This window comes from Mus caroli, unplaced genomic scaffold (genome assembly GCF_978045245.1).
Source record: "Mus caroli unplaced genomic scaffold, Mus_caroli_1 scaffold_12, whole genome shotgun sequence".
Classification (NCBI taxonomy): domain Eukaryota; kingdom Metazoa; phylum Chordata; class Mammalia; order Rodentia; family Muridae; genus Mus; species Mus caroli.
The window spans coordinates 52,004,178-52,020,964 of record NW_028227267.1 but is presented as its reverse complement, the minus strand read 5'-3'; the positions used below and the strand labels follow the sequence as shown (position 1 = coordinate 52,020,964).

General features: G+C 45.4%; 1 protein-coding gene across 1 annotated transcript; it reads left to right on the top strand.

Annotated features, from left to right (window-relative positions):
- Positions 1-1,129: 1,129 nt before the first annotated feature.
- Positions 1,130-3,999, top strand: LOC110309191 (chymase). The gene is made up of 5 exons (XM_021181682.2): positions 1,130-1,198; positions 1,825-1,975; positions 2,974-3,109; positions 3,310-3,564; positions 3,856-3,999. Exons 1-5 carry the CDS (start codon positions 1,141-1,143, stop codon positions 3,997-3,999), a joined length of 744 nt encoding a protein of 247 aa, XP_021037341.2. The 5' UTR covers positions 1,130-1,140.
- The last annotated feature ends 12,788 nt before the right edge of the window (positions 4,000-16,787 follow it).

Sequence of the window (16,787 nt, the reverse complement as noted above, 5' to 3'; positions counted from 1 at the left end):
TTTAACAGTTAATGGTAGAATGATCATGGTCTCAGTTTCTATTCTACATTTGTAAACAGACAGTAGTGGTATTTCCCAGGGTAGTTTAACAACAAAAGAAAAGGTGACATAGTTTAGAACCACCCAGGCTTTTGGAGAAAACTGCTTACCTCATACCCATAACCCTAACCTCCCCTCACACTTACCAAGAATATTTCTCTAGGATGGTTAAGCAGAAAGGGCCCTTAATTTAAAGTCAGAAAGATCTAATTCTAAACTGTAAGAGCTAAAGGTCAGGCCAACAAATTGAAACAGTAATAAGTATTTGAAGGGGTTGCTAGGAGAGTAACAATGTATCTAACGGAATGACACTAAATTGCATACACAGTCTGAGGAAACGGTCATGCCATCTCTTCTCTTCCAGGTTGAAGTCCCTGAGGTCCTATCCTAGACTTGGCTTCCTCCTTTCGTGTTTGTTGTTTTTTTCTCTCTGTCTCTTCTTCAGACAATAACCACAGGTTCCAAGAAAAAGAAATGCGAGCTAATGTCAGATTTTAGGTAACCCTTATTCAAGAAGAATGCTGTTCAAGTTTTAATAAATAGTGTAATAACATGGAATGAAATAGCATAAAACTGTGTATATTGTTTTTTTCTTTACTTTTTAAAATTTCCATACATCAAAATATGATCATATCCATTTCCTAACTCAACCCCTGTACATGTCTATACATGTATATGTCCTTAGAGTCTTTTTCCAAAACACATTTCCTAGTGAGGGCTATAATAATCACAGCCTCTGTGCTCCTGGATTCTCACTGCAAAGATTATCCTCTACCCAAGATTCTAGGGATCTACAACAAGTTGCCCTAACTAGGAAGTTAAGATCCCTTCATATTCCGTCCTGACACTCCTAACCCACGCGGAGGCACAGTTGAGGATCTATCTGAGTACCTGGGAGCCAAGAGTCCAGGCTTCAGTTTCACCTCTAGTAAAACAGTGGTATTCCCAGGGAGTGTCCAGTTATGAAGACAACTTAAAGAAGACGCCTTGACCACACAGTTCCTGTGATAACAGCTCTACCACTCCCCTCCCCGTTGGGAGTAATAAGCAGAAGACCCAAAGATGAAGCCTGCAGCAGCCCTGAGGAGGCCCTCTGAGAGGATGCATCTTCTTACTCTTCATCTGCTGCTCCTTCTCCTGGCTTCCAGCAGCAAAGCTGGTGAGTGCTGGGGTCGCTCCCTCTCCAATCTGCAGGGTCAGCTCCTAAAAGAACAAAGCTTAGTGTGTCATTTGGGACTCTCAACTGGGTCTCACAGCCCTTCGCAAGACCTTCGGAGTGAAGTCTTCTTGTGGGATGTCCTGCCCATCCTTTAAGGCTGGCATAGTTTCTAGGAACACAGGTGCTTGTGCTGGCTGAGCAGAGAATCCTAAGCCACTGGGAGAAAGACAGATCCAGGATACCAGGCACAGTCTCTTCATCTTTGGGTCCCAAGGCAGAAGATCACCTTGTGATGTTGCTGTTCTGTGCCTCTGAGGGGGGCAGGGCAAGAGGAACCTGGACAGCATGTGCTGCCGGAGGGAAGATGGGCCAGGGACAAGGCAGAGTGTAAAATATCAGAAGTAGGAGACTGCCTAAGTCTAAGGCGGGACTGGATCCTTGAGAAAGAAGTGACTCTGTGGCCGAGGGAGGGCTGTGGGTGAGAGGAGCTGACAGAGATGCCTGAGAGAAGCATGGGCAGAGTTTAGGGCAAGAAGCCAAGGGAAGCCTCTCTCAACCTTTCCCCAACTGTATACGAGAAAGAGAGCACCCATGCCTATCTCAGGTCGTGGGGTTCTGTGTTCTAGGAGAGATCATTGGAGGCACAGAGTGCATACCACATTCCCGCCCCTACATGGCCTATCTGGAAATTGTCACTTCTGAGAACTACCTGTCGGCCTGCAGTGGCTTCCTGATAAGAAGAAACTTTGTGCTGACTGCAGCTCACTGTGCGGGAAGGTGAGGCAAGGTGCTGTTTATCCTTAATACAAGGGAAACCATGGGATAGCAACCTGGGACACATGCAGGTGGACCTGAGAGGGATCCTGAGCCTAGGTCAACTGACAAAGGTCATTAAATAGATGCCCTGAGCCTCAATCACTATAAATGCAGCTCCCCTCAGAGGAGAGAAAGGATTCTCCAATATGGCCCCTCCATGTCCCCTAAAACCTGGAAGATGCCCACAGCTCACTTGTCGGGATCTACCCAGTAGTTTTCTGGGGGTCTCTCCTTGCTATTTTAAAGAACACTGGCCATCAGTTCCAAGGTCCACAGCCCAACATTTTTAAGGAAGGAGGAACAAGCCCACAGGACCCTTTCTACTTCCTGTGCTCCTGACTATTCTTGCTGTAGAAAATGGGCCCCCTTCAAATTCTCCAAATTGGGGAAGATTAACCCTACCCCCAGGTCCTCCATTTCTTGCTCATTCCCCAGCAATTCCTGGGGAGCAGCTCTGGAAAGTGTGTCTGCTCCGGAAAATACCCTTTCTCCAAGCCTTTTCTCTCCTGACTCAGGCCCAAGTGCAGGTATTTCCACATTGCTCTCCCGATTAAACACTGAGCCTGTCAACACCACAAGGAGCCCAGAAAGTGGGGATGGGAAGACGCTCCTGTCCCAGGGAGGAATTCCAGCCTTTTTCCAAAATACATTCATCTCTGAGCCTGTCACTGTCTCTGCTTGCCCTTTCTTTTTGTTGTTGCCAATGTTGGATTTATCGGTGGCTTGCTTTTGAGGCACAGTCCCCTGTAGCTCAGGCTGGCCTCAAACCAACTATGTAGCTAAGGATGGTGACCTTGACTTCTAATCCCCCTGCCTCTACCACCCAAGTGCAGAGATTATAGGCATGAACCACCATGCCAGTTTATACAGTGCTGTGGCTCAAACTCAAAGATTCCCGAATGCTAGGCAAGCACTCTACCCATTGCTCCATCCTCAGGCCCCATCCTTTCTCACAACAGGTCTATAACCGTCCTCCTAGGAGCCCATAACAAAACGTCTGAAGAAGACACGTGGCAGAAGCTTGAGGTGGAAAAGCAATTCCTTCATCCAAAATATGATGAGAATTTGGTTGTCCATGACATCATGCTACTAAAGGTAACAGGTTTCTCCCTCCATTGTACTCCTGGAGACTTTTTCTTCTGGTCCCCATGGCCCGAAATTTCCCTTGCCCTGCCTTGGACAGCACTCCCTCTTATTCCCCTGTGGACTTGGTACGTTGCCCTTTCCCTCCCTGATTGCCTGGAACCACCCCCTAGCCCACAGCCCTGGCTAAGAGTCCCTCATTCCCTTCACAGTTGAAGGACAAAGCCAAGCTAACCCTGGGTGTGGGAACCCTCCCACTCTCTGCCAACTTCAACTTTGTCCCACCCGGGAGAACGTGCAGGGCAGTTGGCTGGGGCCAAACAAAGGTGAATGAACCAGCCTCTGACACACTGCAGGAAGTAAAGATGAGACTCCAGGAGCCCCAAGCCTGCAAACACTTCACCAGTTTTCGACACAATTCCCAGCTGTGTGTGGGCAACCCCAAGAAGATACAAAATGTATACAAGGTGATTCTCTTACCAGGTTTTCCTAAAAGCATTCCTGGGAGCCAGAGTTCTAGAGGGGGATGGGGCAGAAGATTGTCAGCAAGTCACAGTGTTTAGGAATCACCCAGTGAGGAAACAAAGTATCCATCTTCCCGGGACTATCCTGGGTCACTTCTGCTGTGCAGACAGAGAACATGGGGTGATATGAGGAAGATAGGTTGGCTGCCCCCCAAGGCAATGATGTGGCATCAGGCTCTAGACCTAACTGACCTCCTATCCATTCATGTTTCCTCTCTGCCCTACCCCCAACAGGGAGACTCTGGAGGACCTCTCCTGTGTGCTGGGATAGCCCAAGGCATTGCATCCTATGTACATCGGAATGCAAAGCCCCCTGCTGTCTTCACCAGAATCTCCCATTACAGGCCCTGGATCAATAAGATCTTGAGGGAGAATTAACTCTGGAGCTTGTGCCAGCCTGTGAGGAAATCTGGAACTGGAATAGTGCAGGTTTTGTGTGCCATGCGATCTGGCCTGTCTGTAGTTCCTGCTGAAGCCCTGCCTGATCCCTGAGCTTCCAGAAGGTTCTTACAAGTCACAGAATGTTCCTAAACGTCACCATCTTCATTAACCCCAATAAAGACCCAGAGTCTCCACTGCAATGTGTATCTCCTCTCAGCTGCTCTCTTCTCCCTGTGTACAACAATCGGATTCGCACCTTAACTAACTGAAGATTTGGAAGAGGGTATGAGGGACTTGGGCGTGGTGTGAAGGACCAGGCAGAGACAGAAAGATTCTTAAAGAAAAAGGCAGAAAAGATGGAATAGCAAAGTAAAACTAAGTGTATTCCTGGGTAGGCGCAATCTGTATGTCCAGCTTAAACAAGAAATTACACCCATCCTCTCTTTACTATTTCTCTTTCTCCCTCTTTCTATCTCTTTCTCTCTCACCTGTCTCTCAGTGAGTGGTGTGTGTGTGTGTGTGTGTGTAAAATGTGTGTATGTGTTGTGATGTACATGTGTGTGTACAGGTATGTGTGCCCATGCATGCACAAGTAGACCTGAAGAGAATATCAAATATTTTATTCTTTTATTCTATCACTCTCTGCCAGAATCCTTTGAGACAGGCTCCTCAATGAACCTGAAGCCACACTGGTGATCAGAAAGCCCCAAATATCCTCCTGTCTCCAGTGCTGGGGTTACACACAAACTCAACCACACACTACTTTCTATAAGGGTGTTGGGGATTCAAACTCGGGTCCTCATGTTTTCACAGCAAGCTCTCTTAGCCTCTGAGCCATCTCCCATTCCCTAACTTAACTACTAACCCTATGCCAATTCTAATTTATATAATAATTCAGAATCACTGAGAATATTTTAAATAGCAAACTGGATGTGGGATCTTTAAAGTATTTCTGGCCTCTCTCCAGTAGAGGCCAATAGCAACACTCTCCACACCCAGACAAAATCTCTCCAGCTATTGATCCATGTCCCTGCGGGCAAAGATGCAGAATGAACTTCATCTTAAATAACTTAAGATGTACACAGTCGGTACAGGTAGGACAGCTAGGGGCAAACAATCTTCTCAGAGCTCATCTGGAAAAGCGATCTCCCATCTGTAAAGCTCTAACTGGAGGCAGAGGGGATTGCCCCTCAGACGCTGCCACAGAACAGATGGCCAGGAACAACAAGATGAGAAATGATCACAAGGCCAGCTTGAGCAACATCCACCCATCCACAAATTGCTCTGTGCAGACCACCAGGAAGCCCAAGGCCTACAGCTGCTCAGTACAGACATTTGTCCACAAGAGCAATGGTTGTCAGAAAGCACACAGCAGGATAAGGACACCATCTGCCCATAAAGAAGTGGCTGGAGAAAAGGTTGTAGTAGGATGGAGACACCAATCAGGGACTGAGGCTGGCAACAAACCATGGCTTCTGAGGGCAGGGTGGATCCCTTTAACCAAGTTATTTCCAGAGTTTCCTTAAGAAGTGAAAGGGACATGCATGAAGACTGGTGTCAGCATTCTTCATTTTAAAGCACACTGGAATACCATCCATGGAACAGAATTTAAATGGTAAATTTATAAGACTGAGTATTTTGATAGTTAATAATTTGTTCTTAGACATATTTAATAGTGCAGGAAAATTCAGTACAATAATTTTTTAAAAGCAATATGAAAATCTCTCCATAGTAGATTCTCAATTTTAATTATATATGGTGTGTAGTCATCCTAAAAACTGCTGGAAGTGGTTATATCAAAATAATGTTGGAAATAGTCTCCAGAGGACAGGACTAATAGCAATTTGTGCTTTGTTGATACACCCGTGTGTCCTGACCATAAAGACTCTGCACCAGGTAAGTGCATACACTTGTCTCCAGTCCCACACTGGTCCAGCACGGCTCCGTGGGCAGTACGCATCCTGTGCTTACGGCTCACACAGCTGAGCCATCCTGAAAGCTAGAGAAGCTGAACCTTCCTGAGGTCCCCTGGGCCAAGGAACAGAAATGATAGACTTTTCTTTTTCCTTTTAATTAATTTCTATCTCCTGACCTCAGTTTCCTCTCCCTTCTCTCTTCCTAAACCCTCCCCGTCTCCAACCACTCCTCCTCCATATTCTTTCAGAAGAGGGCAGTCTCCCATGGGTATCAAAGCAAACATGCCTTATTAAGTTGCAGTAAAGCAGGCACCACCTCTCCTATAAAGGCTAGATAAGGAAACCCCATAAGAGGAGAGGATCTCAAAGGCAGGCAACAGAGTCAGAGGCAGCCCCTGCTCCCACTGTTAGGCATCTCATATAGTAAGAAGCCGGCCCTCAGCCTACATGAACCGGGTATTTCTGGAAGGCAGGCTGGGGCTGAAAGAGACTTAGACTGCAAGAAAGGAATAATGAAGCCAACACAATTTTTTCTGATCAAGGTCTGCAAGTTTACTAAGAGACAGTGCTTATAAAGGGGGAAGGCCCATTCCCCACCACCAACACCACCAGTCCATCCTTGGTGCTTTGTCACCATGCTGTCAGCACTTGGTCACCAGGCTGTTGCTTATTCAGGAATGTCTCAGGAAGACAGGTTCAGCCTCTCAGCAGGTAGCAGAATCTCAGGGCAGTTGACACTTCAAAAGAAGCCAGCCAAGTTGGAAAGCTGCACCGCAGGTGGCCCCACCTCAGTGGGGACAAAGTCTGTACCAGTCTGCTTCAGGCTGGGGGAGGCTACAATCCCACAAGAAGACCAAGCTACACAACTGTGCCATATGTGCCAAGGGCCTAGGTCAGATCTATGCAGGCTCCCTGGTTGTGAGTTCAGTCTCTATGATCCTCTGTGAGCCCAGGCTAGTTGATTCTGTGTGTTTTCTTGTGTCCTTGACTTCTCCTGCTCTTAAAATCCTTCCTCCCCACCGTCCACTGAATTCCCAAGCTCTACCTAATGTTTGGCCTTGGGTTTCTGCATCTGTTTCCATCAGTTGCTAGATGAACTCTCTCTGATGACAATTGAGTTAGGCATCAGTCTATGAGTACAGCAGAGTAGCATTAAGAGTAATTTCATAGCCTTTTTTCCCCAATCGTGTTTGATTCTATCATGGGTCTCTGGCTATCTTAGCCTCTGGATCCTGACCCTCCAGGCAGGGGGGGGGGGGGAGCTCCCTCTCATGGCATGGATCTCAAGCTGGACCAGTTATTGGTTGGCCACTTGCACGATTTCTGTGCCACCTTTAGCCCCGCAGATCTTGTAAGCAGGACAAATTCAAAGGTTTTGTGGCTGGGGTGATGTTCAAATCTCTCCACTGGAAGTCGTGCCTGGTTTCAGGAGATAACTGGTTCAGGCTCTGTATCCCCCACAGCCAGGCCAGGAGTCTTAGGTAGTCAAGCTTCTTTGTCTACCTCCCACAGGTCACACAGATTGCATTAACAATTGGTATTTAATCTTCAATTAAAAAAAAAAGAGAGACCATCTACTGAAGGCAGTTTTTTTTTTTTTACAGACAAATGGCTATTGCCCATTCTGGATAACATAGTATTAACATAGTATTTTCTTTCTTGGCTACCTTAAGCAAATGAGATAAATAATTCCCAACTCTCCCCTCTGCTTTCCTTAATGCAACTAGGTGACTTCCCACTTCCAGGATTAAGATTCCTTAACACCCTTGCCTTTCTCCTAGGCCTATAGCAATGGAGCACCAATGTGCTGTCAATCAAACTCTTACAGGCTTAGCACGTGCTTTACCTGCTCTCTTCTTTTGGTCTAAAAAATTATATATATATATATATATATATATATATATATATATATATATATATTCACACACATATATATTTTATATATACATACACACATACAGAGAGAGAGAGAGAGAGAGAGAGAGAGAGAGAGAGAGAGAGAACAGACACTACCCTGCCAGGGTTCTGCACTTCTGTTATGATTATTCCACAGGTTTGTGTCTGTGAGGAAATGAAGGCAGCACTGCTGCTGCAGGCAAGATGGAGACTGACCCACCATCTCCCTTGGACCTGCCTGGTGTCACAAAGCTGCCTGTATCCAGGCACACCATCTGACTATAGACTTTTAAGACAAGCAGGCAATGGCATCCACAGATGATGACAGCCTTGGGTCCCTCCAGTAGCAGGTGAACTCTCTTTCTGGGGCCTAATGACTGCTAAACTTGGGAGCATTTTTCATAGTAATGAGGAAGAATGTTATATCAATGTAAATGAATCCAATGTTGTTTAAGACCAATGTTATATCCTCAGAAAACTCTGTACAGACTTCAGTCCACTGAGTGATTATGTTGTTTCAATAATCTCTTGCTGCTGGCTCCCACCCCTCACTGCCCCTTCTGGTTTAGGTTGTGTTTTATCCCTGCCTCCTCCAGTTTTAAAACAGCAGATAATAGCATTGGGAAAACCACGGCTAAACAGGTTCTGGTTCAGTACCAAGCTTTCCCCAATACAGAGGTTCAATACTTTAGTGATGTTTCTCATTAAAAAATAAATCAGGGGGAGATGTGGGGAAACACCACTAATTAAGGTTAAAGTCCACCCTTGGCTAGACAGCCTCTGAGCTCAGTACCATATGGAGGGCTCCCTTCATATGCAGGGCTTCTTCTCAGACCTTGTCTGGGGAATTCTTCTACCTTCGGAATGTCACATAGGCTTAGTTAGATTACAGATTCTTTTCTCCTGATAAGAACTAGCTAGAACCTGAGCTTTCTGAAATGCTTCCCATGCTAATGAGGCATTTGAGTCCCTACGCTCTCAGCCAATGACCTTTGCCCATCCTGGATGTTCCTACCCTCAGCCCCCTAAATTATATAAGCCTTGAACCACCCTACATAAAGTTGGTATGACTCCCCGCAGCTGGTCCAGGAGTGATCATTCATAGTCACAGGGCTCCGGAACCACCCGCTCCTACCCTGACCCCCTTCCCTCCACTCACCCTTCCCCGTTCATACTCTCTGCTCTCGTTACACTTGTGGACCATATCAGCCGACGACCCCCGAGGACAAGGAGAGCCACAGTTATATGATAAATTGTTTCTGAAAACTGAAAATAGGGACCAGCAAGATGTCTCAGAAGGTCAAAACACTTGCTGCTCAAGCCGTGTGCGTGTTATTCACTGGAATCACTAGGAGCTTCTAAGAATAGAATATTTACTGTATGATTTTCCCTTACAGGTTTTTAACGAATGGGGTAAACTGTTTCCTAAGTAAAACATAATTAAAGTAAAACATAACTAAAGATGGAGAATTAACACAGCCAGAGATCTGCTTTAGAGCTCTGTTGGAGACCATGGTGAGTATAATTAATAATAATGGTTTAGGGTTTTGTTTGAGATAGGATCTCGTGTAGCCCAGGCTGGTCTTGAATCTCTGGTCCTCTCGCCTCAGCCTCCAAAGTCCTGGAATTACAGGAGTGTACCACCGCATCCCACTTAATAACACTCTATTTTATAACTAGAACTCACTGAGAGATTTTAGATTTGGAAAGTATCTAAGATAATTAATATATTAATCAGCTTGATTTAGTCATTGCTCCTGTTCACATGTAACAGAGAAATCATGTTGTGTGGCATAATTACATACAGCCTTTATTTGTCAAGTTAAAAATGAGATGAAAGGAGTCTAATATAAGCCATCTGCCACCAGGACCCCTCACCCACCAACAATGTCATTCGAGGATTCCTCTCACCTCTGCTGCTGAAAGGTTAGACAGCATCATCACCCTCATGTCGTCTTCGGTGAAGAGAAGGCCATTCTCGCTGAGAAACGTTTCCCAGGTTAGCCGCGATGGCATAGCACAGCACGACACATTATTTACTCTCTTAGAAAGAGAGCCTTTTTCTCTTTATGAACAAAGAAAGAAGTTAGAACTGTGCTCATACGTTAAAGTGTGAATCATAACTTTATGAGAAACATTAGGCAATTTATCCATCTATAAATGAGTTGTCAGTTAACTATGATATCTCAATTAAATAGAGTGTGAAGTCATAAATGGTTTTACCGATGCGTAGTAACATAGTAGGGTTCACTGCGGTATTTCATCTGGAAGTGTGAAATTCTCTGCTGCTGTTTAACCCCTTGTTGCCCCCTTATGTGCACTTGTCCTATTCTCGAACAGCTTTGTACTGTCATAGCCTGTTTAGGTTCAGTGTTGTTTTTTCCCTCTGAGATTACTCATTAGATGTACGGGGAGGTATTACTTCTCTTATGCTCCTCAATGACAGTATGACCTCAGCTTCCAGGGTGAGATTTCTGTTTTGTGTTGGAATGCTGGTTAGTTCTTATCAGCTTTATACAAACTAGTCACCTGGGAAGAGAGAACTTCAGTTAAGAAATTGCCTCCATCAGATTGACTTGAGGGTATGTCTGTGGGACTTTGCCTTCATTGATACATGATGGGGGAGGGCCCTGCCCATTTTGAGTGATGCCATCCCTAGGCAGGAGGCCCTGGGCTATATAAGAAGCAGGCTAAGCAAGCCATGAGAAGCAAGCCAGTAAGTAACACTCCTCCATGGCCTCTGCATCAGCTCCTGCCTCCAGGTTCCTGCCTTGACTTTCCATCCTGGCTTCCTTCAGTGACGGACTATGACCTTTAAGCTGAGCTAAAAATAAACATTTTCTCCCAAAATTGGTTTTGATCAGTGTTTATCTCAGCAAAAGAAACCAATTTAGGACAGTTAGTTCTTCAAGTTAGCCCTTTGTAAGTTGTTGATTTTTTATTTTGTTTTTGTGTTGTGTTGTGTTGGTTTGTGTTTAGGATTCTGTGTCTTCACATTGATAATAGAAGTTCCTGGGCTGGTGAGATGGCTCAGTGGGTAAGAGCACCCGACTGCTCTTCCGAAGGTCTAGAGTTCAAATCCCAGCAACCACATGGTGGCTCACAACCATCCGTAACGAGATCTGGCGCCCTCTTCTGGAGTGTCTGAAGTCAGCTACAGTGTACTTACATATAATAAATAAATAAATCTTAAAAAAAAAATAAAAAAAAAAAGATAATAGAAGTTCCTGTGTGTCCACTGACGCAGGCACCTCTTGTCTATGGCCCTTCTTAAGCAAGCTGTTCCATTTCTTTGGCGAGAAGTCCTACCTATAGCTTAAGCCTTTGGGCTTCAGGGTGGTCACTGAGTAGCAGCATTAGGACCGGGGACAGGGCGGTGTCAGCTCTCTGCCTCTGACACAGAATGCACAGCTCCTTTGAAGAGGAATCTTTCTTTTTCTTTTACAACCAAGTGTTATTTGCTTTTCTAAAGCAATGTATTTATTTACATGTGACTGTATACATGTGTGGGGATGGGGTTGGGAGAGATGGGACAAGGGGCACATGGGCTTATATGCATACAGAGACCTGAGAGGGCACTGAGTGTCCTCACCTATTTGTCTCCACCTATTCCTTCCGAGCAGAGTCTCTCCCTGAACTGTAAGCTTCTGTCTTCTCTCTTAGCCTGGAAGCCATCAAACCCCTCTCTCTTACACCTGGGAGCTGGGGTCACAGCCCAAAGGGAGCACCCAGCTTGTTACATGGTGCGTGCTGGGGTTGAATTCCAGTCATTGTGGTTTTATAGCAAGCACCCTTTACCAACCTTAACTGTCTCCCCAGCCCACTATCTACTTTTTCTGCAAATAACAATTTAAGGTGAGAACACACACAGACACACAGATGGATACATACATGGGCACACATAGACACATGTGCACAAAGACACACACACACAGACATACCACACAGACACACCACACAAGCACAACCACAAACACACAGACATACCACACACACACACCACACACACTCTCTCTCTCTCTCTCTCTCTCTCTCTCACACACACACACACACACACACACACACACACTCACACACACTGTGTTAGTTACATTTCACCTCCCTGTGACCAAATTCACCTAAGGGCTCTCAGCACTTTCATAACCCTCGGCTCCTGGAGAACTCCATCTGTTGGCAGCCTCTGCCTTCCTGTCTGATCTGACAGGCTGTTCCCGTAGCCTCATGCTCAGCCCTGGCCCCGGGCTTTGTCTTTCCCAGTCTCCCCTGCTCATGACGTTAGCAGGAAGTACTTCAGCAGTGCATTGTAAACCACCCTTCCTTGAACTGTACCTGAGCTTCCCGCTCCTGGATCCCAGCCTGTGTGGAGGACTTGCTGGCCCGGCTGTGTTGAGTTAAAAGGTGAAGTTCTCAGGTCCCTCAGCAGAGCCTCACCAGGCTTCACTGGGTGCATCAAGTTTAAGGCAAATCAACCTTTAAAAAGAGAGAGAAGACACAAATTAAAGTTAAAGCAAAAACAAGATATTATAACAGACACAATTAAAATGCAGAAGCTTGGGGAATGTTTTGGAAATCTGTATTTGGATCCCTAGGCTATCGAATGGCTGGAACAAAATACAGGTGACAGCTATCACTGGAGATAAGCACTTAATATGTGTGCATTTAATATGTATTTAGAGCCAGGGATGGGATGCAGCACCTACAAGATAGAAGCAAGCAGATCTCTGTGAGTTCTAGGCCAATCTGGGCCACATAATGAGGCCCTGTCTCCAAAAATAAACAAAAAAACAGAAAAGAGCGCCAGGCAGGGTGGTCTACGCCTTCATTCCCAGCACTGGGGAGGCAAAGGCAGGCATATCTCTGAGTTCAAGGCCAGCCTGATCTACAGAGCAAGTTTCAGGACAGCCAGGGCTAGACAGAGAAACCCTATCAAAAACAAACAAAACAAAGCAAAATAACAAAAAAAAACAGAAATAATTGACACATGCTCTTGGCCACCACAGTCATGCATTTAAAATTCAAAGGAACATGTTTTGAACTTTAAAAAACAAGGATAAAAATTTTTATAGCAAACATTAATTACGTTACACAATAAAAGAACTGCCACACAACAAAACTTTTTCAGTAAAACAAAATTAGACTTAACAGTACAATTTTATATCCTTAGAGCACACCCATGAATATAAGAAAGTCAAATTTTGGAGGCTGGAGAGATGGCTCAGTAATTAAGAGCACTGACTGCTCTTCCAGAGGTCCTGAGTTCAATTCCCAGCAACCACATGGTGGCTCACAACCATCTGTAACGAGATCTGGCGCCCTCTTCTGGAGTGTCTGAAGACAGTGACAGTGTTCTCATATAAATAAAAATAAAGTCAAGATGTTAATGAACAACAGGCTAAAGTTAGTCAGAGAAAAATTAAAAAGATAATAGCCATGATTGACTGAATAGACTGAAAGAAAGAGGAGCTTATCTGGATAAAAAAAAATAGATTAATAACATGAAGATAAAATGATTTGATTTCAATTTTACTGGAGAATGATTAAGGAAAGCATATTAAAATGCATAACTGTTTTCTTCCTCACAAACCACCCTTCGGGGGCAGCAAAAGAAGTGGATGATGAATGTCTCCTTCTTACACAAAGAGAGGAAGGAAGAAGGAGACAATAAGAAAGTGGAAGTGTGGCCCCCTCTGCCCTGGGGGGAGGGGCGGGGTCAAGCACCAGGGCTCTGCTCTGCCCTCGGGGTGTTCAAGGAGGTGGTTTAGGAGATGGTTTTCAGTGTTCCAGCGCTTCTTCATTGGGGAAGGGGCAAAACGGCTCTTCTAGATGATATATGAAACAGCAGCTCTTTTTTAATGTATGTATTTATGTATTATTCATTTATTAATTCCCTTTACATCCCAATCTTCTCCCCCCTACATCCTCCCCTCCCAGTCTGACCATTTCCGGTCCCTCCCCCCATTACCCCACCCCCTTCTCCTTAAAGAAGGGGAACCCCCTTGGGTACCACCCCACCTACATCAGCTCTATTGGGGGCGGGGTATAACAAAGTCTTTATAAACCTTGGGGAGTGGATTTTCAAGGAGAGCATACATTATTGGCTGGAACTAAGGTACTAGGAATGTTTTATTTGCATGAAGAGGGATTCCAGGTGCTTAAACATGTAATTTAACCAAGAGGCTCACAAAGGACTGAGACCAGGTTGTGGGGGCTACTTGGCATGCAGGCCAAGAACAGGGAGGGAGAGATCCTTACTCTTGCCAGTCTCAAGATGAAATTTTGGTCTCAAGATAAGATTTTTCAGGGTTTGGATGCTTCCTGACCTCACTTTTGTTCCAGGCTCCACATGGAAGAACAAAATGGACGGGAGAGTCCCGATGCCACTATCAACCCCCACCCCCTGCCCCCGGGGGTTGGTAGCAGTTCTAAGAACAGCAGGTCTGGCCCTCAGCCTCCAGTAATTAGATATTGTAACTCCCTCTCGAAGGGGGGGGGGGGGAGATAAAATAAAAAGTGTCTGAGGTGGGGTTCCAGAAGCAAAGTTGAACCTGGGAATTCACACTGACAACAGAAGTGGAAAGTCAACTCTGAACGCTGAATCCCGAGGTAGACCGTTTGTCTGCAGCCCTGCATGTGCTCCCCGGTATGAACATGTGTCCTTACTCTCAGTAAAGACACAAACATGTGTATTTTGGAGTCCCCCACTAGCTCCAGAGGGAAGAAGTAAACACATATACCCTAGGGGACCATCAACCAGACCTTACGCACAAGTTCATGCCTGGTAAGCCTTAGTCAAGATCCTACTTCCAAGTTCTTAGCCAGGCCACCAAAGGCTCCATCTGAGCTGACACTTCAAAACAATAGGAAAAGGTAAGAAAAGCCAACTTCGTGTCTCTCTTTTTTTTTTTTTTTAAATCTGTGAAGACCAGTTTGTGCAACCAATATTCTTTTTTTTTTAAGATTTATTTATTTATTTTATGTAAGTACACTGTAGCTATCTTCAGACACCCCAGAAGAGGGTATCAGATCTCATTACAGATGGTTGTGAGCCACCATGTGGTTGCTGGGATTTGAACTCAGGACCTCTGGAAGAGCAGTTAGGGCTTTAACCACTGTGCCATCTCTCCAGCCTGCAACCAATATTCTTGGAGTGTCCGTCCTCTGGAGCATGGGCAACAGGAACTACACTCTTAGAGAAAGCTGATTCTCTCCCTCTGCACAGCTAACAACTGCCAATGACTATTTGATGGCACAGAGCTGAAGCCCACGCGTTCAGAATGCTGAGGCTGGGAGATTGCCGTGAGTTGCAGAGCTGCCTGGAACATGGAACAATGCCCTGGTGTTGGGAGAGGGGATGCATTGTTACAGTGTCTAATTACACATGACCCCCTCACCTTTCTCACTGGAACCAAAAAGCATCCCCTTGTAGAAGATAGTTGAAGGCCAATCTAAAATCTATCTCCTCTCCAACATGGAACCCATTGTCCTGGCTTTGGTCCTCAAATAACAAATGTTAAAGCAATTTTTAAAAAAGAATCAATGTGAAATTGGAGGTGTTTGGCTGTGAGATTATAGTTGATTAGGTATTTTTTTTTACAATCTCCAAGTTGCCATATTCATTTTTACAATCAATGATCAGTTTAGCATGGAACACAAAAAGAACAAGAGGTTTTGTCTGAAACATCTCCCGATGGGGTCAGAATACAAACTGAAACAGAGCATAAACCAGAAAGATCCTTCCAGAAGACTACAGAGCCAGTTCCCCAGGGCAAAGGGCCCTCCAGGCCCATGGCTAAAGAAGCCACTCAGGAACAGCCATGAGGAAGCTGGGCACTGATGAACCCTGATGCCCACAGCCCAGGGCCTATGTCAGTGGCCACATCACATGTTCCCCCATGGACCTGTAGCCAGGAGAGATGAGAGCATCTGGCAGTAAGATTTGATTGAGAGTTACTAGGACTTACTGAAAACCAGAGTGGGTAGTTGTGTGAGCCTCACGCCTTAACAAAATAAGTTTCATGTAACCCCTGGGAAGGGGTCATCTAGGCCTGTCCAACACAGGCTCTGGCTAAGATGAATACCTTGTCAAATCAAGACAGCATGGTACATAAAGTTAAAAGAGATGGGCAGGTGTCGTTTCTAGGGCAGGGTCAGCTGTAAACTATCCTGTGAATGTGAACATTACTTATAAAAACCATCTGTGGTTGCCGTTCTGGGCACAAGATCTCTCAGGCTGCCAGGCTAGAGGGGCGTGGAAAGAGAAACCTACAGATCTTCCCGATTGTTTGATCTGTGGCTGGAGCCGTTATTAGCGTGCCCATGGTTTTGATTAAGTGACAAGAGGCTTCCACCCTTACCCAAGCTTTCAGTACTTCTAACTTCTTCAGATAGTTGAAGTTTTTTTGTTTGTTTTCATTTTGGTTATGTGGACTTAAGGCCATCAAATGAAACATAGAAAAGTTGGCTATGTGACTTCAAATTCATTTCATTAAAAATTATACCCACGAGCAGCTGCCCAGCACAATGAGACCTTTGTAGTTTTCATGATGAAAATCTGCTGTGGTTTCATCCAGCACATGACCTTATCTTCAATGGAAACTGCACCAAGACCAATGACATGTTTTCCATTATCAGCTCCAGCTCTGGACTCTGAAGCAGTCACCTCGGCTTCTCCTTCAGACCTTTGTTCTCAAAGGACCCTTCAGCCAGGGGCCAGTCCCGACAGATAGCACAATGACATGGGAAACTTTGAGGAAAGTTCACTTAAGGGACTATTTGCAAAGGGGACAGCGTTCTGGAAACTGATGGGGAGTTGTGTGTGGTGCACCCCAGAGCAGCAGAGGGATATTGCCTCGGTCTCTTCAACACAGAGGTCTGGCCAGGGAGAGGCTATGGGAGCTCTGAGGAGAGAGGAGAAGCTCTGCCTCTTCATGTGGCTGCAGCATAGGAGCTGTGGGCAGTCCAGGGAGAACTCAG